The sequence below is a fragment of the Sylvia atricapilla genome, unplaced genomic scaffold (genome assembly GCF_009819655.1).
Source record: "Sylvia atricapilla isolate bSylAtr1 unplaced genomic scaffold, bSylAtr1.pri scaffold_123_arrow_ctg1, whole genome shotgun sequence".
In the NCBI taxonomy this organism is placed as follows: Eukaryota; Metazoa; Chordata; class Aves; order Passeriformes; family Sylviidae; genus Sylvia; species Sylvia atricapilla.
In genome coordinates this window covers 1-19,417 of record NW_027077051.1, presented here as the reverse complement: position 1 = coordinate 19,417, position 19,417 = coordinate 1, and the positions used below count along the sequence as shown (strand labels likewise).

The following is a 19,417-nucleotide window of genomic DNA, read 5'->3' as shown; positions in this document are numbered from 1 at the left end:
CTTCTTGAACTGCATATGGCCTTCCATCAAAAGGGCTCAGGTTTTTTTTGCCCTTGGTTTTGTCCGAATTCGCAATAATGCCAATGGGAGAGCCTGGGGCCAGGGCAAATTTGCTTCTTGCTCCAGTCTCACTATTTGTTGTTTAATCAAGTGGTTCATTTTTCCACTTGGTGCTTATTTGCTGTACAATTTTTGAAATAAAGTGTGGTCCTCTATCTGAGGATATGGTGGCTGGAACTCCAAAACGAGGTATTATTTCTTGCAACAGTGCTTTGGTTACCTCTCGGGCCTTAGCTCTTTTAGCAGGAAAGGCTTCTGGCCATCCTGAAAAAGTATCAGTTAACACCAATAGGTAACGATATCCTCCCCTCCTGTGCAGCTCTGTAAAGTCAATTTGCCATTGTTGCCCAGGTCCACAGCCTTTCCCAATTTGTCCCACTTTAGGCTTTGGGGTGTTTTTGGGATTAGTTCGGAGGCAAAGACTACACTGACAAGTTACTTGCCCCAGTGTGTTTTCTTATGTTCCCTCTGTACTAATGACCACAACAAATAGGAAGGTACTACAAGTTTTCCTTCTTTTGTCACAGCCCATCCCTCCTGGTTATAACTTGCCTTTTCTGCCTTAATAAGTCTCTTATCCTTTTTGTTGTATATTGGCTTACCTTCAATAGAAATCATCAGTTATCTTACTTTTTGCTGCTTCTTTTGCCTCTCTATCCGCCAGCATGTTCCCCTCTTCCAACTCCGAGCTCACTTTCTGGTGTGCCTTGATGTGCACGATGGCTACCTCTTCAGGCAGTTGCACTGCATCTAACAGTCTCAATATTTCTTGTGCGTGTTTAATGTTCTTTCCTTGTGAGTTTAACAGTCCTCTCTTTTTCCAAATGGCTCCATGTGCATGAACTACTCCAAATGCATACCTTGAGTCCGTATAGATGTTAATTCTTTTTCCTTTTTGCCAGCTCCAGAGCTCGAATTAAGGCAATTATCTCAGCCTTCTGTGCAGAGGTATTTGTTGGTAATGGTTTGGACTCTATTACCTTTCTGCTTGTGGCAACTGCATACCCAGCATGTCTCTTTCCACTGATGACATAGCTGCTCCCATCAGTCATTTTCAAGCGGGGTATCTTTCAGATCCAGGCGACTGGAGTAGGTGGCTTCAATGGTCTCCAGGCAATCATGGATCACTGGTTCTCCCATACTGCCGCTGAGGAAGGAAGCTGGGTTCACAATGTTAGTTACCACAATCTCAACATCATCTTGTTCCACCAGTATAGCTTGGTACTTCAGGAATCTCTGTGGGGAGAGCCAGTGCCCCCCCTTTCGTTTCCAGGACTGTAGACACTGTGTGAGACACTAGCACATCTTCTGACCCAGGGTGAACTTGCGTGCCTCTTGGATGTTCACTGCCACTGCTGCGATGGCTCTGAGGCACCCTGGCCACCCCTTAGCTGCCGTATCCAGCTGTTTAGAGGCGTAGGCAACTACCCTTCGATATGGACCCAGATTTTGTGCTAGTATCCCTAAAGCAATCCCTTGCTTCTCATGAGAAAACAAAAAGAATGGCCTACTCACATCTGGAAGTCCCAAGGCTGGTGCTGACATGAGGGCCTTCTTTAGCTGGTTTTGTCCATTGAAGATCTCTGCTTCCTTCCGTGATCAAGGCATACAGAGGTTTAACAAATAATCCATCATACCTAAAAGGGTTCTCAGTTCCTTCACTGTCTGAGGCTTTGGGGTCTGGCATATTGCCTCTTTGCGATCTTGCCCTAGGGTTCTTTGTCCAGCACTCACTTCATAGCCCAGGTCACTATTTGGGCTTTCTTTTGAGATACTCGATACCCCTGCAGGCCCAAAAAGTTTAGGAGGCTTACCGTCCAGTCCACGCATGTTTCCTGGGTCTGGGTGGCTATTAGGAGGTACTGGAGCAACTGTCCTTCTCCTGGTGGAGGTACCCAAGACTCTTAAGTCCTTTGCAAGCTGCTCCCCAAATATAGTGGGTGAATTCTTGTACCCCTGGGGAAGCACACACCATGTGAGCTGGTTCTTCCGTCCTGTTTTGGGGTTCTCCCACTCAAATGCAGAGATTTTCTGGCTGGCTTCATGGAGAGGGAGGCAAAAGAAAGCATCCTTCAAATCTAAAACGGTAAACCAGGTTAGTTCGGGAGTTAAACAATTTAACAAGGTATAAGGATTAGCAACTACTGGATACAAGTTTAAAGTTATCTTGTTAACAGCCCTTCAGTCCTGTACTAGCCTGTATGAGCAGTGGGGCTTCTTCACTGGCAGGAGAGGAGTGTTAAAATCAGAAAGTTCTCAATAATTGGATTAATCTCTTCTCTATCTTCTTTCTTTTGGGGGTTATTGTTTAACTCTTACTGGCTGTTCTCCTTCTTTAAGTTTGATTTGTACTGGTAGTGCATTCTTTGTCCTGCCTGGTATGTCAGAAGCCCACACTCCAGGAAACAATTGATACTTTTTTTTTTTCTTTTTTTTTTTTTTTTTTACCTCCACCTGCTCTAGCAGTTTTGTGCCCAAAAGTGCAGATGGAGCTTTAGGCATATATAAAAATTGAAGAATTTTTTATTATTTCCCAATTTATTCTCCAGTGATTCACAAAAGTAACCTCTTTCAGATTGGCCAGTCGCTTCTTTTACCGTAACATAGTCATTGGTTACAGGTATTAGGACCTTATTTAGCACTGAAAATGTTGCCCTGCTGCCTATTAAGAATTAAACTCTTCAGGCCTCATCCACTAAACCTTCTAGATTCCAGCTGTCTGGACCCTGGATCTTCTGGAGTTTCATTAGATCCAGGATCCAGGGTGGTGTGTCATCTAGAAATCCACAAGGTGTTTGGGAGGGGCCTTGTTTGACAGCACATAGTGCTGACCAAATTATGGTTTTGAAGATTGCTCTTTTTAGCCCTTCTACTATCAATTTTTGGTATGTTTTTAATTGTCCCAACCCCTCATCATTATTAGGATCCCAGCCTGGGTCTTTAGCCACTTTCAAAACTAATTGCTTTTCAGTTTCTGTTAAGGCATCAAGCAGCAATTGGAGGTCTGCCCAATCAGGTAAATGCTGCTTAATAATAAACTTCATTTTCTTAGCAACCCCTATTGGATCACTTCGATAACCCTTAGCACTCTTTTCCCAGATCTCTAAATCAATTGAGGAAAAGGGAACTTTAATCAGTTTTGTTTCTCCATCAGAGGTCATTGCTTGTCTTAGAGGTGCTTGTATGACCCCTGTGGTTTGTTTTCGGGCCCTGGATGCTATAGGCCCTTGTGGAGGAAGTTTGGGGGCTGACAGGGGAGGTTCAGGTTCATCCCACTCACTGTCACTGCTAGGCAGTGGTGGGTATGGTTCAGGAGTGGGTGGAGAAATCCCTGCCTTAGTTGCTGTCCTTCCAAGGGAAGATGAAGTCTGCATTTCCCCCCACCCTCCCCCTTTCCTGTCTCTTTGGAGGTGGTTTAAGTATGTCTTTTGTCTCCTGTTCTAAAGCCTCTACTTGATATACCTTGTCAGGATGTGTGCACCTCTGATTTATAGAGCAGGTGCTGCAGCAACGTTTGGGCTTCCCTTTAGTAGCTTTATTGTCCTTTTCAAGGGCCAGTACTAAAGGATCAGATAGAGGCTTCATTCCACAATGCCTTTGCTACTCAGGGTGATCTCGAAGGCTGAAAAACATATCTGCATATGTCACTTCTGACCACCTTTGTTCCCGCCGGAGGAAAAGCATTAACTGTAATAGTGTCTCATAGTCCAATGTACCATTTGCTGACCACTTCACTCCCTCATCAAGTTTATAGAGTGACCACCACTGTGTACATAACTTAACCAGCTCCCTCCTGGTTTCTGTACCATCACAACCCACCAGCTCTTTCCAGTGTGTTAAAATGCACCTCAGAGGGCTTCCTCTGGCAATCTCTTTGCTTTCATTTGCTCCCATATTCAGGATCCTATTTTTCCCAATGCCTTTTGACACACAAAAAGGAAAAAAAGAAAAAAAGAACAGAGAAAAAAAATTTCCTCTTAAAAAAACCCACTACACAATCAGCCAGGCACTTGACCCCAAATTGCTGGTTATTAATCACTTATTAAACCGGGTCTTCTGTTATGCCTTGCCTTGGGTATATTACTACTAAAATAATTAAAATTAACAAATGTGAACTTTGCAGAGTATCAACCGAGTTCTCGCAGGAATCCAACAATTCTACTAAAATCCCGGCCACCTCGGCTGGCACTGGGCTTTCCGTTCTCTGCACACAATCAAAAGCTGCTAGACCGGGTTTCCCTTTTCTGCAGGGACCTGGCTTCAAACACCAACAGTTTTAGGCTCACAAAAGAAACAGCCGGGGTCCCTTGCGCCCCTAAACACATTGAACCAAAAAAAATTCAACAAGGTCTCGCCAAAATTCCCACAGATTTCAGCCGGGACGTAGCACAGACCCTTCCGCAGGAAAGCGGGGGGGGGACCTTGATCTTACACTGCTTTTCTGCTCCTCTGTGGTTGAGGACTAAGCCACCAGCACTTTAAGATACTACCACACACTGGCAACTGCAAACCTCACAAACAGATAAGAATATTTCTTTTTAACTAAAACATCCACTCGCCAAAACCTCTCCGCGTCTTACATAGAGCTAAGGGACGTGGCTTGAGGTTGCGCAAGCCGAGATTCCTCTGCGGTTACCGGGGAAACAAATCACCCCCAATCACCGCGGCTGTGTCGGGCATTCACTTTGAAAAGGAAAACCCCTTACCCTTGCTTGTTTTTTTTTTTTTTTTTTTTTTTTTTGTTTGTTTGTTTGTTTGTTTGTTTGTTTGTTTTTCCTTTTTCTCTTTTCTTTTAAACAATTTGTTCACCCACAGATGTTTTTCTACTAAACAACACACTGATTCAAATTACAGATACACTTCAATCACGACATAAACTTGCAAAACTTCCAAAAACACTCACAAAGGTTAGTAACACGCAGCAAAGTCACACAAACCAAAACGCGTACTACACAAGCTTATACAAACCACAACACATACGGTACACAAATGATTCTTTTCCTCACCAAAACGCACACAATCACCAAACCACAGGACCACCACACACACACCTTCGGCGCGGGACCACGACCCAAGACAGCACCTTCCGTGCCCCAAAACTCGGGCCGACCTTTCAGAGTATGAATCACCAAGGCGCACCTTTAAACTACAAGCCGAGATCGGAGCCACCACTGTTCCCCAAACCAACAAAACCTGCGGCCCTGGGGCCGCTGCTGCCCTCCCCTCTACGGGAGGGAGCTTTAAATTACCAAAATCGGACCCACCACTGCTCCCCAAACCAACAAAACCTGCAGCCCTGGGGCCGCTGCTGCCCTCGCCTCTACGGGAGGGAGCTACAAGTTACCAGCTCTACCTGGAACACAACCAACCATTTACAAGACTCCGCGGAGTTTCCAAAACCCAGTCAGGCTTCTGCTTTGCATAAGACGTCTCTTATGACTTATAAGCCGCCTCTATTCCAAGGTACCTGTTCCCAATATTTTAAACATACCTTTTGTCCGTAGTTCCAGCAGGCTCTGGTCTTTCCCCGGGGGTGTCAGCGGGGCCGTGGGACCCCTCTTCCCAGGAAATTCTGGGCGGGCGCCCTGAGGGGTCCCAGACCCCGATGGCCCCCTCGGCCAGAGAGAGCAGTGTCCTGCCGCGGTCGCCAAAATGATTTGTTAAAAAAATATGGATATTGATCTAATACCAATATCCAACTATGACGGACAAAGACTCTCTAACGGTTTGAAGTTAGAAAGTGTATGTTTATTACGACGCCGGGCAGCGTGAGGGATAGCTCCCAAATACACACGCGCAATTTACAGATGATCACAGGGTCTTTTTATGTACAAAAGTGTTGAATACCCAAAACACAAATGCATATTCATGACTCTGGTCCATCCCATTCCCCGCTTCGTACTGTAATTAGCCAAAAAGCAATTAAGCATGCGTAGTTTGTTCTTTGAAATGGGTCGGTGGTCCTTTTTGGGGGGTGGGGTCTCAAAATGATGAAGTAAGATGCGTCTTCCTCGCTTTGCCTTTTTAACCTTTTAGTGTTGGTGACACCTGGATCCTGTTTTCTCAAGACTATCTGATTTATGATCACATTGTGTTCTTGGAGTCTATTGATTAAGTTGACAGGTCTCCTGATTTATCGGTTCCTTAAATCCGGCTTATGTTAAAAAAAGGAAGTTTACCTCAGCAATGTCTAGTTAGTAAAAGGGGAGTCTACGTGCTAAAGTCTTTTATTCTTCAAAATGTAAAGGGAAGTCTACGTCAGCAAGTCCACGTCTAATTCTTTAACTAAAGTCCTTAATTCTTTAAAATTAATATCTCAGAGGGACCCCCAAAGATACTTCGGGTGAGCTCCTAATATCCCTCCCTCCTTCAAAAACACCCTGCCAGGACCGCCCAAGATATTGGGGGCGAGGTCCCTCTCCCCGGCCACCTGCGGGATCCGGTGGGGCCGATGCTCGCGGCGCCAAGGGGCCGCAGCTCCAGAGAGCGATGGACGCCCGCGATGCCTCCCCTCGCTGCTGCTCCTCCTCCTGTTCCTGCTGCTCCTCTACCCCTCCTCTTCCTCCCGCCCCTCCTCCTCCTCCTGCTGCTCCATCAGCTGCCTGCGGATGAGGAGCTCTGGGCTGAGCGGAGCGGGGACGGAACAGGCTGGAAAAAAGGTCGGGAGAGGAGGAGAAGGGGAGGTGGGAGAGCGGGAAGAGGGTTCCCAGGGAGGGTCTCCGAGGTCACCGCAGCGCCCCCAAAGCCCCTCTGTGTCCTCCCAGCCCCTCCTGCGGGGGCTGTGGCGGCCGTGCCGTGCCCAGGGCCGGCTCAGCGGCTGCTCCAGGCTGACGTGCTCCACCTGGAGCTGGAGGTGACCCCGCGCCCGGCGGCTGTTTCCAGCAGCACCAGGAGCTGCTGGCTCCAGTCCCCGTTGGGGACCACGGCGGTGGCCACCACGTGGCCCGAGAGCTCCTGCTGGCCCTGGAGCCACCTCAGCTGGGTCTGGGAAGGGTGGAATTCCATCACGGAGCGGAGCAGGCGGCCGGGGCCGGGCTGGGAGCTCGAGGGCACCAGCGAGATGGAGCCGCTGGGATGGGCAGGGGTCTTGGGGAGCACGTCCCCACCCCGCCCCCCCTGCGGCTCTGCCCCCCAGCCCCCGAAGCCGCGGGGATTGAATGCTAAAAGACAGGGAACCACGTTTTTTCCATGAGAACCCGACCTCTCCCTCACCTCTGGCTCCCTTTGTCTTCGTTCCGTAAATCTACCGACCCCTCCCCAAGGCAATTTGGGGTTCCAGGCCCCCTCTTTTCCCCACTCTTTTGTCCCTTCCCAATCGTCCCCCCATTCCCGAACCCCCTCTTCCGTGCTTGGGTTTGGGGGTTCCAGGTTCCTCCTACTCAATCTGGGGGTCCCAACCCCCTTTCCTTCAATTCAGGCAGCTTCTGGCAGCATTTTCCTTGGAAGAAACCCTGAGTTTTGGGATTTTTGGGTGCAGTTCTGGAGGACAGCTGTGTCTGTCTTTTCCCCCCTCCCTTTCGCGGCTGCTCAACTCCCCCTGACACCGTGGGGCTGCTGGGATTTCCCTCCTGGGGACAAGGACCTTCATTCCTTTCCAGGAGCCCAATGCCCGGCTGAGGGTCCAGGTCAGGGGGTCCTTGAGCAGCTGCCCCAGAACCTCCGCCAGGGTCTCCCAGCGCAGCCGGAGCTGCTGGGCCTGGGGTCCCCAAAGCCCTCAGCAAACCCCAGGTACATCCCAGGAACCCTCAACTCCTTCAAAGCCAGCATCCCCCACAGCCCCTGCAGGTTCCCCCCGGCTGTCTCCCCACCATGTTTCTATCCCTGTCATTGTCCACCATGTCTCCATCCGTGCCCGTGTCCCTCCATGTCCCATGGTCAAAAGATCTGACTTGCTGTACCACAGAAGAGAAGAAACAGCATTTGTTTAACCCGTGGTCTGCCAGGGAACCATGAAAGCGTGTCCCATTCCCATCCTTTCTACATTGGGACTGGTACCTGAGCTGTTTTATTTCATTTGTTATCTGTTTTACCAGTTTTCTGTCATCATCTGATTGCAAACAGCACTTTGAGCCATTTAATTTTCCACAAACTGCTCCTCTTTCTGTTAATAGATAATCTGTTCCCACCCCATGGTGAAATGTCACATTCCTCATCTGAGTGGATTGGTAGGCAAGAATGTCAGGAGCTGGATCTGTCTGGTTGGTTATTATTTTGAGGACAACTTGTAATCTGTTCTCTGGCACCTGATATGAACTCCTTCGGGTTCCTAAAGACTGGTCCCTGGTGTTGTAGGACTTGTTCTGGTGACCGTTCATTTTTTCCCCAATTTTTGGGGCTCCTTCCAGCCAGGGCTGCATCAACTGACCACTTTTTTCTGATTAAATAATCAAATACTTGCATTCCCAACTGATTTCGCTGAGCTTGTGGTAGCACAAACACTCTGGTGGGCTGATACACCCTATATATCATAGATAATGTCAGCAAATATTGGAGGGGATGATTCCCCCCTCACTTATTGTAGTGAAGGTTTCACAACATTCTCCATTTGCTGTTTCCCTTTGCAGCTGAAGCAATTTGTGTTGCAGAGTCAGAAATCCTCACTGTGGGCTCTGCCTTTGGCTGTGCCAATTCCATCTGTGCAAGCAGGCAGAGCTTGGGCTGAGGGCCAGAGGGAATCAGCCCAATTCCTCCCCCAGGCAAGAAGAGCCTGGTGATTGTCCACACTTTTCCCCAGCAGTGTTCATTTGCATTTCTAAAGTTCCTTTCTGGGCTGCCTGGAAGGAAACTTCTCTTCCAGAGCAGCCTCCACTCGCAAGTTTCCCCCCTCCTCCCGCTTCTTCTCCCGCTGCTCTTTTTTTTTTTTTTTTTTTTTTTACCATATTCTAGTAAATATTTACGAGTTAAAGCGTCACCTTTAAAGCTCTTCTAGTTTTGCCCAAACCCAGCTGGCAATATAAAAATAGGATTATTAGGAAAAAAAATTTCTAATTTAATTCTAATGTAATTTTGTCACTGAAACTCTGGGAAGAACTAAAACTCTTCAACAGCGTTTCTCGTGTTAGAAAATCAAGGCATTACTTTATTCTGGCCAGGATGTGCAACAGAAATAATTTCTTCCACACATATCTGTGTGTGCAGAGAGAATAATTCTGTGACAAATGAGCTTCACTTGATTTAGCCTTAAATTTTTACAGTCCAAACCCCACAGAAATCCACTGATTTAATGTTCATTGCTTCCAATTTGTGTAGTGCTTAGTATTTGGTAACACCGGGATTTCTATGGCTCTGATGTTAATTAGGTCGGCACTCCTGGATTTCCTTATCAGTTTTTCCAGATCAGGTGTCTCCAACTCTTCCAGGGGCAGTGTCTGGGGTAGGTGTTCCTTAATGTTTGCTGATGGTCGTTGTCTTTGTGGGTGTCCTTTGAGATGTTAAGCTCATCTCGGTTGAGTGGTGTAACATCCTCTAAAAATTCCCTTAAAATTCATTTCCCCAGGGCAAAGGCAAAGCAAGCCTGACTAGAGAAGTAAATTTTAAAACATTTTTAAACTTGGTCTATTTCCCATCAATGTGATCCCATCGAGCCCAGTGTGTGAGTGTGACTGAGAGCCAGAGTGGAATTGTCCCGGTGCCTTCCCCAGCCCCTGTGGCAGTGCGGGCACAGAAAGGCCTGAAGCTCAAGCAGTGGCAGCAAGGCTTGGCCCCCAGTGTGTGGAGATGGCCGAGGAGGTGGCCAGGCAGACGATTCCAGCAGAGGATCTGTGGGCAGGCACAGGGGCTTCCCCCGCTGTGGAGCCCTGGCTGCTGCTCCGGTGCCTTCAGTGCTGCTCAGTCGTGGTGCAGTGTGGAATAAGGACTGCACAATTGGGAATTGTACAGCAGGTTTGTTTTATTCCAGCTCCAGGGACACAGAGGGGATATTTCCACCAATTGTGTGTGCTTAGTCGAGACAGGTTCCAGGTTTGAATACACTGAGATCCCACAGAACTCCAGCTCCCTGCCCACCCATTCTCTGCCCATTCTCCACCTTCTTGGACTGTATATTACAATCAGTCTTTCATGGTGCTACGCCTTCTGGCGGTTGTGGTCTGGGGTCTCCTGATGAAGTAAGAAGTCTTCCTCGGTGTTGGCTATTGGACCTCCATCTCTGAGCAGATGCAGTGAAGGTTTGGCTAATTCCCAGGTCAGTTTTCTCAGGCCAAAAACAGGAGCCTGGTTCTTGCTTGTTTCTTAATCAACTGCTTCTGCCCTATTGGGTCTTCACAATAGCTAAGTCCCTCTTTCCTGAGTTTTGACGATATACATCTTCTCTCTATGGCCTTTGCCTAGCAGCTAAATTCCTGTGTATTCTGTTCATTGGTCCTTCCTAACAAGTTACACTCCTGTGTGTTCTGGCACAAGTTGTTTCTCTCCTCGGGCCCTGGGCTTAATCCTTCAGGGGCTGTGGAAACTCTGCCATGGCCTTTGCCTTCAGCTCGGCCTTTTCCTCCTCCCTTCTTGCCTTCCCCTGCTGTGCCTTTGTGACCAAGTGCTGCAGGGGCTTCTTGTGGCCCTGGTGCAGCCCCCCTGAGTGCCTGTGGGTGCTCATCCTCTGACAGCTGCTGAGCTTTCTGCAAATCATTCCTTTCTCCAGCCACCCAAACCAAATCCTTACAAGATGATCTCGCTCCCTCCATGTGTAATGCCCATTTGGCAGCCGTTCCTGGCTGCTGTCCCTTGTTCTCCCCGTGCCCTGCAGAGCCCGTATCCCAGAGCCGGGGCCTGTGGTGCCGCAGTGTCCCAAGGCGGCTCCCCCGGCGGGCAGGGCCGGCAGCTCCACGGGGCCGGGCAGCGGCCGGGGCGTCCCGCAGCCTCCTGGGGGCCGGGGGCCAGTGCCGGCCCTGCCCGGGGGGTGCTGGGGTCAGGCAGCGCCCGGCGCTGAGCCCCGGCTGCCCCACAGCCCCGGCCCGGCCCCGCAGCTCCCCACAGGCCCCCAGCCCGTGCTCCCGGTGCCGCACCTCTGCGCCCGCTGCTGCCGCTGCCCAGCCCAGAGAAACCCCCTGCAATCCTGACCTCCTTGTCTGCCTCTGCTGGGAACCGGGGACACAAAGGATCTGGATCTGCTGGCAAATTTTGAGGATAAGATCCAGCTTATACTGAGGACATCCTAGTTCTCAGTATTTTTCTCTTCCTCCTATTTTTCATCATCCTTTTTCTTACCAGAAAGATTCCTCTAGCTGCTTTTTGCCTTAACCATATTCCTACACACTCCTGCCCAACCAATCCTTTCACAGCACACCAACACCATCTGTCCCCCATTGTTTAGACTCCATGTCAACTTCCTTTTTTGCCCCACCTCGGTGTCCATAGCCTTAATTACCTCTGGGAGAATATGCAAACTACCTCAACATTTTCCCCTTTTTTATCAAATACAATATTAATGGCTCTTGTTAAATCTTTGTTCTTCTTCTCCAAGTTCAGGAATTTAGCAGCACCTTGGCTGAGTAGCAGTTCTTGTCAATTAATAACATTTTCTGAAACTGGTGGTTTCAACTGCCACTTCCTCACCAGTCCCTGGCCCTATCTCTAAGCAGATTCACACCCTGTGTTTGTTAAGACACTTGATCTCATTCATTTTAAGAAGATGAGGAAGGTGGAGATAAGCCATAAAAGGGCATTTAGCACACGCAAAATTAGTGAGAGAGGGGTCTGGGTCACCCCTAAACTGCGCCGGAGGGGGGCTGTGATTTGGGGGGATGGATGATTGTTAACGAGTGGGAGAGGGGGATAAGGTTAGGAGTTTGCAGGTTGCAGAATCGAGACACAAATATATTTGTGGGTTACTAGGAGGGCTTGGTTTTTTGGGGGGGGATATTTGGATCCTGCAGGACCCCAAAGCTGAGTTCCAGATCCCTGTTTGGGGGGATATATGGGGCTCCAGGTGATGATCACCAAGTACTGGTGGGGGAGGACACTGATCTTTGGGACACCCCAGGAGAGTGGTGGAGAGGAACCCCAAGACCCCTGGAATGGGAAAAGCCGAGAGAGGTGATGCCAGAGAGGGGTGAAACCCGGCAGCCTGAAGCAGAGAGGGGAAGAGGCTGGAGGCAGGGGACCCCAGAGATCAATGAAACCCTGGAGCAGAGAGTCAGAGGAGAGGGGATCACTGGACCCTCATGACGCCTTGGGTCATCTGTAAGCAAAATCCCAGAATTGGGGCACTTCAGGAGCCACAGGACCCCCATGAGCCCAGGGAAAGGAAACCCCCAAAACCCCAGAGTGGAGAGACAAGAGAGGTAGATCTCCTGTGAGGGTATTTGAGGGGGCTGAGTCTTGGTGCTTGACAGATATTTTTGGACACAAAAACCCCAGAGACTTCCAGAGATGACCTCTGCTGCAGGAACCTCCAGCCAAAGGCACTGACCCTTTGCTTTTTCCCCCAGATCAGGATTTGTCATTCCTAGGCTTGGGGTGGATGGAGGAAAAAAAGCACTGGAGATCTCACATGAGGAGGGGCTGCAAACCCAGCCCAAGGAGCTGCGAGGAAGAAAGATCCCCCCTGTGCCGGAGCTCAGAGCTGGTGGAGAAGCCTCAGGCTAGGGAGGAACCCCACAAGTGCTTGGAATGTGGGAAGGGTTTCAGCCGGAGCTCCCACCTGAGGGAGCACCAGGTGACGCACACTGAGGAAAAGCCCTTTGAGTGTGGGGAGTGTGGAAAGGGCTTCAGCCGGATGTCCAACCTCACCAGTCACAGCAAGATTCACACTGGGGAACGGCCCTATACCTGCTTGGAATGTGGGAAGAGCTTCAGGCGGAACTCCGATCTGAGAGAACACCAGATGATGCACACCGGGGAGAGGCCCTACGAGTGTCCTGAGTGTGGGAAGCAGTTTCGGAAGTCCTCCCGTCTCCTCACACATCAGCGGATTCACAGAGAGGAGAGGCCCTTCCGCTGCCCCGACTGCGGGAAGGGCTTCAAGCAAAACTCCACCGTCCTCCTGAACTGGTTCCTCCACACGGAGAAGAGGCCCTATGAGTGTCCTGAGTGCAGGAAGAGCTTCGTGCGCTGCTCCAACTCCCATGGGGGGTCCACATCAGTTGATCCCCAGTGACCCCCATCCCGGGTGATCCCCATTGGATGGGGGGGAAGGTGTTGGAGGGATTTCTTTCCCTTGTCCTTGTGCTGCTGTGATTTGCTTGGTAATAAATTCACTCCCTGTGCCCCAGATGGGTCTGTTTCGCCCATACTAGTGCTCAAGGTGGAATCTCTCCCGGTCCTTCTCTCAGCTCCTGGGCCTTTCCTGTGCAGTTGCAGAGGGCAGGGACAGAGCAGTTTTGGTGGCTCCCAGCTTCCAGGCATTGCCAGCTCAGCCCCGGGGTTCCGAGGGGCTGATGAGGCTCCTTTGTTTGTGGGACACCCCCACTTGAGGAGGGTGTCCCCCCTTGCTGCAGCCTCAGCCCTCAGGCAGTGCTCAGCCAAGCAGAGAATCCCCTCAGCTTGGGCCCAATTCTTGGGCACACCTGAGCCTCTGGACATCTCCATCCCCATTTTGGGGTGCACCTGAGCTCCTGGGTATCTGGCACCCCATTTTTTGGGATGTTTTGGGTTTGCACACAGCCTCGTTTTGGTAGCAGGGTAGGTTCTGAGAGAAGCTGCTGGAAACGTCCTCTGTGTCTGGCAGAGCTAATCCCTGGTGGCTCTGAAGATGGAGGTGCCTCATGCAGAGATCCATGGGGATGCAGAAATCCCCCCGCGGCCCCTGGAGCAGCCCCTGCAGGAGCAGGGGGATGGCTGGGAGGGGCTTTGCTGGGACCTCGTGGGAGCCCCGTGGCCAGAGAGGTCCCCGCTGAAGCTGCCTGCCCTTGCAAGACTGACCCCGCGGCAGAGGGACCCTCGGGGCTGCAGCACTGTAAGGGGGCTGTTGGCCGTGGGATGGACTCACATCAGAGCAGGGTACTGCTGCGGGTCTGGGTTTCTGTGGCAGATTTTGTCCCATTTGTCACCTGGAAAAACGAGGAAGGAAGGCAGGCAGGCAGGCTCGGGCAATTTGGGTCTTCGGGCTCTTCGCTCCTTCACTTTCTTGTCCATGCCTGCTTCTCTCCGGGCACAGAGAGGGCCCCAGTCATGTCTCCTCAAAATCCCACTGGGAATCACGCCAGAGCCCTCAGCCCTCCTAGCGCACATCCCTGGGGTCTCTCACCCGTTCCAGCGCCTCCCGTGGCTCTCCCAGTCCGAGTCCAGCCCCTCCCAGTGTCCCGCCACGTGTCCATCTCCGCCCTGCGTGGAGATGCCGCCCAATCAGAGCACGGCTCTCTGATGACTCATCAGTTGCCAGGCAGATTCGCAGGGCCGAGTGCCCCGCGCTGGACTCGGCTTCCCAGTGCCTTTCATTCCCAGTCCCTCCCAGTGCCATCCTAGAGCACAGCAGTACCACTACGGTCCTTCCCGCACTTTTCCATCCCGTATCTTCTTCCAGCCCCTCCGGGCTCACCAAACTCCCTCCCAATTGCACCCAGCACCCCCAAACTCTCTCCCAATGCCCACCAGGAACTGCAGGACCCCTTCCCACCCTCCCTAACACCCTTCAAACCCCTTCTTACCCTTCTTGACCCCCAAACCCCACCCCCATTTTAAACCAGGCTATCTCAAATTCCCTCCCAGTTAACCCCAGCACACCCCAATCCCCCTCCCACTCCCCCTCCAGTGCCTCCCGCACTGTCCCCAGCGCTGTTGGGGCCGTGCCGTGCCCAGGGCCGGCTCAGAGGCTGCTCCAGGCTGACGTGCTCCACCTGGCACGTGTAGGTGACTCCGTGCTGCATGGGGGTTTCCAGCAGCAGCAGGAGCTGCTGGCTCCAGTCCCCGTTGGGGACCACGTCGGTGGCCACCACGTGGCCCGAGAGCTCCTGCTGGCCCTGGAACCACCTCACCTGGATGTGGGCGGGGTAGAAATCCATCACGGAGCACAGCAGGCCTCTGGCGCCGGCCTGCGAGCTCGAGGGCAGCAGCGAGGGCACCGTGGATACTCTGGGGACCCCGGGAGAGAGGGGGAGCACACTGGGATCGGTTGGGGGAGGGCACTGAGAGAGTCGAAGGAGGGCTGGTGTGGCATTGATAGGGATTCAGAACAGAGTTGGGGAGACTGGGGTGGCACTGGGAGAGAGGTGAGTGTATTGGAGGGTATTGGGAGGGCACTGGGAGAGACGGTGGAGGTCTGGGAGAGGACTGAGAAGGACAGGCAGTGGACTGGGAATAGAATGGCTGCAGGCTGAGAGGGATTGCGAGGGACTCTGGGGCCACTGGGACGGACTGTGTTAGCACTGGGAGGGCATTGGCTAGAAAAGTCTAGGAGGGAGTGGAGGTGTTTGTAAGGATTTATTTTAATCCTCATTCTCCTGTTCTGATTTGCTCAGCCCTAAATTCAGTTCATTTCCCCATATTTGGCTGTTATGCCCGTGATGGTGATCCCTGAGTGACCTGTCCCTGCCCTTCTCCCAACCCACAAAGACTTGGATTTGTTTCAGTTTTGTGGAATTCATGGTGATTTTGGGGAAACTGGAGCAAAGCAGCTGGAAACCACAGTGGGCTTGACAGGGACTAAACCAGGGCAAGTGTTGGGGCTGCCTCAAGTGAGTCTCACTACATGAACCTTTGTGGGGTGTTTCTAACGGAATTTTCTTGAAGTTTTACATTCCTTATTAAAAAGAGGGGTCACAAGTGGACCTCTGCTTTCAGCTTGAAATGAGGGACTCTAGAGTGGCTGCTCAGACTCCTGTAACCTCAAAGTGTTACTTGATACTCATTACTTTAGTTTTGATAATATGCAGCCCTTCAGCAGCAACGTTCCTCCCACGCAATGGTTTCTTGCTCAGATCCAGCTTGGAACTGAGACAGGTCCCAGTTGTCCTGTTGAGGTTTGGGAACCTCCCAGGATGGGGAAGCATCACCCCTTCCCAGCCCACCCCTGTTAGGACCTTTTCTCTCTATGGACAAATTTATCCCAAAAACTTCTGTGGAAACATATGCAGGCACATCCTCCAGCACCGAACTTTCCTCCTGTGATTTTCCTGTGCAAGGAATATGTCTGTGCTTTTTCCTGCTCTGGTTACTGACAAACAAACCTGACCCCGTGTGACTTTCAGTGCTCATTCATGCAATGAAATACCATTCTTTTTACCAGGGCATGTTCTTGATCAGCTTTTATTCATGTGTCTTGTGCTGCTAAATGACACAAGACCCAGAAGGGAACAGAAGCAGCTGCTGCCTGCTGGCTCAGGGACAGAGAACCAAGTTGTGCTCCTGTGCAGTTGGGCCCTGGTAGAACCAGACCCGGGTTTTCCTGGAGCAGCACAAGCTTGTGAGTAGCTACTAACAGGAAACCTCAACAGAAAACTGTTCCTCCAAACTCAGGTGTTTTCGCTCCTGGTGGTGTTTGGAAAAGAGCCTCAAACCACAAACTCTGCTGTGATCCATTGGTGCATTTCCTCCCTTTCAACAGCAACAGCTCCTGACCCCTTAACAGGCTCCTGTCCCTTCACAAACTCTTCAGCTCCCTTAGAACTCTGGGCAGTCAATAACATATGTATATCTTTAATATTTAAACTGCCTTTAAACTTGTCTTTTTCTCTCCTCTACTTTTTTGGGTTTTTTTCATCTTTATCTTCTTTAATCCCCTCACCACCAGTGAGTCTTTGGGTGGGTGTAGGATGAACTGAGGATCCAGCAAAGAAGGGGAAGGCAAAGCGGAGAGGACTCAGTCAACCCTTCTCCTGCTCTTTTCTTCCCCAGGGTCTAACTAAAACAAATCAGGCTGGAAAAGATGCCACAAATGGTGTGTTCTCCTCCCTCTGAGCTGGATGGGGATCCAATAAATAAATCCTATTTTTCTGCTTTTTCAGGGCTGCCCACAAGTCTTATACTGCTTTCTCTTTTCCAGTTGTTCTTGAGATCCCATTTCCCTCAGCCAGAATTCTCCCATGTGTGCCCAGACACCTGGCCTGGTTTCCAAGGAAAATACTGTTATTTTTTTGAGCCTGAGGGCAACTGAGTCAGGAAAGGAGAAAGGCCTGGGAGCTTCACTGACTGACCAAATCACCAATGAATGAACTGGTGAGAACTGGGGTTGAGCCTCTGCAGCAATACCAGGGTGGGAAACATGGGGAAAAAAGGGTTTAAAACCAAACCTGCCTGCCCCCAAACTGCTCACAGCCAGGAGCCAACACCTTCGGGACATCCCCATCTCTGGGGGGAGGATGGACACAGGTGAGGAAGAGCAGGTGAGGAAGGCAGAACTGGCCCAACCCCGATGTTTCTTTGCTTTACAGAGGCTCATTCAACACTCCAAAGGTGAAGTCAACCCTTGGTTTGGGCTGGAAAAGAGGGATAACAGTTGGCAGTGGTCAAGGGCACAGCCTTTGACCACTGGTGGGTCCCTATGTCCCTGCTGGAACCTGGGGTCAGCACCGGGGCACGGCTCCCTCTTGGAGAGGCTGGAAAGGGCCCTGGGGCTGCTGCTCTGCTGCTCCACCCTGGAAGATTTCAGGGAGTCTGGGATGACCCATCCTGGAATGGGCACCTTCTCCTGCCCCCGAGTCCAGGCAGCTCCTGGCTCTCCATGGGAGGTTGGAATGAGCCAAGGGCACTGCACACCAACCCCCAATTAGAGACCCTTAGACAAACCTGCTCTGAACGCTGCCCCAGACCCTCCCACTGCCAGGGGCCTTTTGCTCTCCTGCCCACCACTCAGGACTTTTGGATCCTTTTCAAGCCTTCTCCTCCCTACTGACCATTTCTGTCTCATTCCAGAGCACCACCAGCTCAGGGTCCCGATCTTCACTGCTTTTCTTGTCCTGGTTCAGTTTCCTGATTCCTTGGAGAGCTGCCAGTCATGAAGACACAGCTTGGAGCCAGCAGGGCCTGGGGATTAGGAAAAGCCATGAGACACCCAAAAGGGTGGCCAAAGTCTTCCCCAGCCCCAGCTGAAGGACACTGAGGACTCAGTCCTGGAGCTTTTTACACCATCATTACTTTTCCTGCTCTGTCACCATGGAAAAGGAGGAGGAGGAAGATGATACAGCTGAGTGATCACAAGGGCTCAATAGCTGGTTGGGGTGGAAGAAGGATGGGGAGGAACATTTTCCCTTAGGTTGACTCTGTTCCTCCAGGGAGGTGGAATCACCAAGAATTGCATGGAAAAGAGAATTCTTCCTTATAAAGCTCCTTTTTGCTAAATAACTCTCCATGGCCACCCAGCCCCCAGGGTCTCCTTGCAGGAGAAGCCTCCCAAGGTCACACCTGAGCCTCTCCCTGCAGATCCATGTGGGAAGCGGGATTTCCTGCAGGGCTCTGCCTCCAGGGGTTGCAGAAGAACCTCACCAGGGATGGAGACACCTCACTCCAGATACCTGCCATGGATGTCACCACCAGGAACTCTTGGCTGCTGAGTCCTAAAATCTTGGAGCCACGAGCTGAGGTGAAGCCAGTGACCTCCTAGAGTGGAGGACCCAGAACCTTCTGAAATCGTCTCCATGCCAAGCCCTTGGCAGAGCCAGGAGTGAGTGGTCATGGGTCCCTCTAGCCCTTAGTTCCTCCAGGCCCAGACAGGGCCCAGCCCTTTCCTCTCCTTCCTGGTGTGTTGGCTCACCTGGGGCTTCTTGGGGCCCATTTTAGCTATCAAGTGAAGGGTCTCAGAGCAAAACTGTCCCAATTCCAGATTCCAATTCCACTGTCCCTTTTCTGCTCTTTTCCTGCTCAGTGCAATCGCAGATGTCTCCTTAGAGGCCACCAAACCCACTCAATGTTCTCCAGGCCTTGGAAATGTCTACAGGGGGATGGAGAAGCAAAGAGACCCCAGCAGTAACTGCACCAAAAGCCTGGACCATTGGAATGGCCCCGCTCCCACTGCAATGGGCCCAAAGCCAGCTTTTCCTGCAGCCTGCTAAGGAATTCAACTGGATTTAATTTACACATATTTTACTTGATTTGGGCTTTCCTCCTCCTCCTTCCCACTGTGTTCAACACACACTTCCCCCAGACTTGGGATATTTGGACCATTTTATGGAACAACCACCAATTTCCAACCTTTTCATTGCCATTTTCTCTGTTTTTTGGGGTTACCTGTAGGTTTTGACCAGTCCTGGGTCCCCCAGCAGCACCTTTTTATGGAAGTACAAATGGGTTGGGTTTTTTTTCCTCACACCTAAAACACAGCAAGAAAAAAGAGTGGGAATTTGCCTCAGCTTCTGCCACCAGCGGGAAATGGGGTGAAAGTGTTACCAAAAATTTGGTAAAATACAAAACCTCCTTACACCAATGTGGCCTTAAAAAGCAGGCATTCTTTATTCTGATGCACAGGGGGTAGCTCTTCCCAAAGCTGTGCACA

At 51.0% G+C, this 19,417-nt stretch overlaps 1 protein-coding gene across 1 annotated transcript; it reads left to right on the top strand.

Moving 5' to 3' along the window:
• Window positions 1-12,544: 12,544 nt before the first annotated feature.
• On the top strand, window positions 12,545-13,150 carry LOC136374760 (zinc finger protein 436-like). The gene has a single exon (XM_066340150.1). The coding sequence runs from the start codon at window positions 12,545-12,547 to the stop codon at window positions 13,148-13,150; it is 606 nt and encodes a 201-aa protein (XP_066196247.1).
• Window positions 13,151-19,417: the final 6,267 nt, after the last annotated feature.

Coding starts and splice junctions, on each gene's coding strand:
- LOC136374760 (XM_066340150.1), top strand. CDS start 12,545: ATGAGGAGGGGCTGCAAACCCAGCCCAAGGAGCTGCGAGGAAGAAAGA.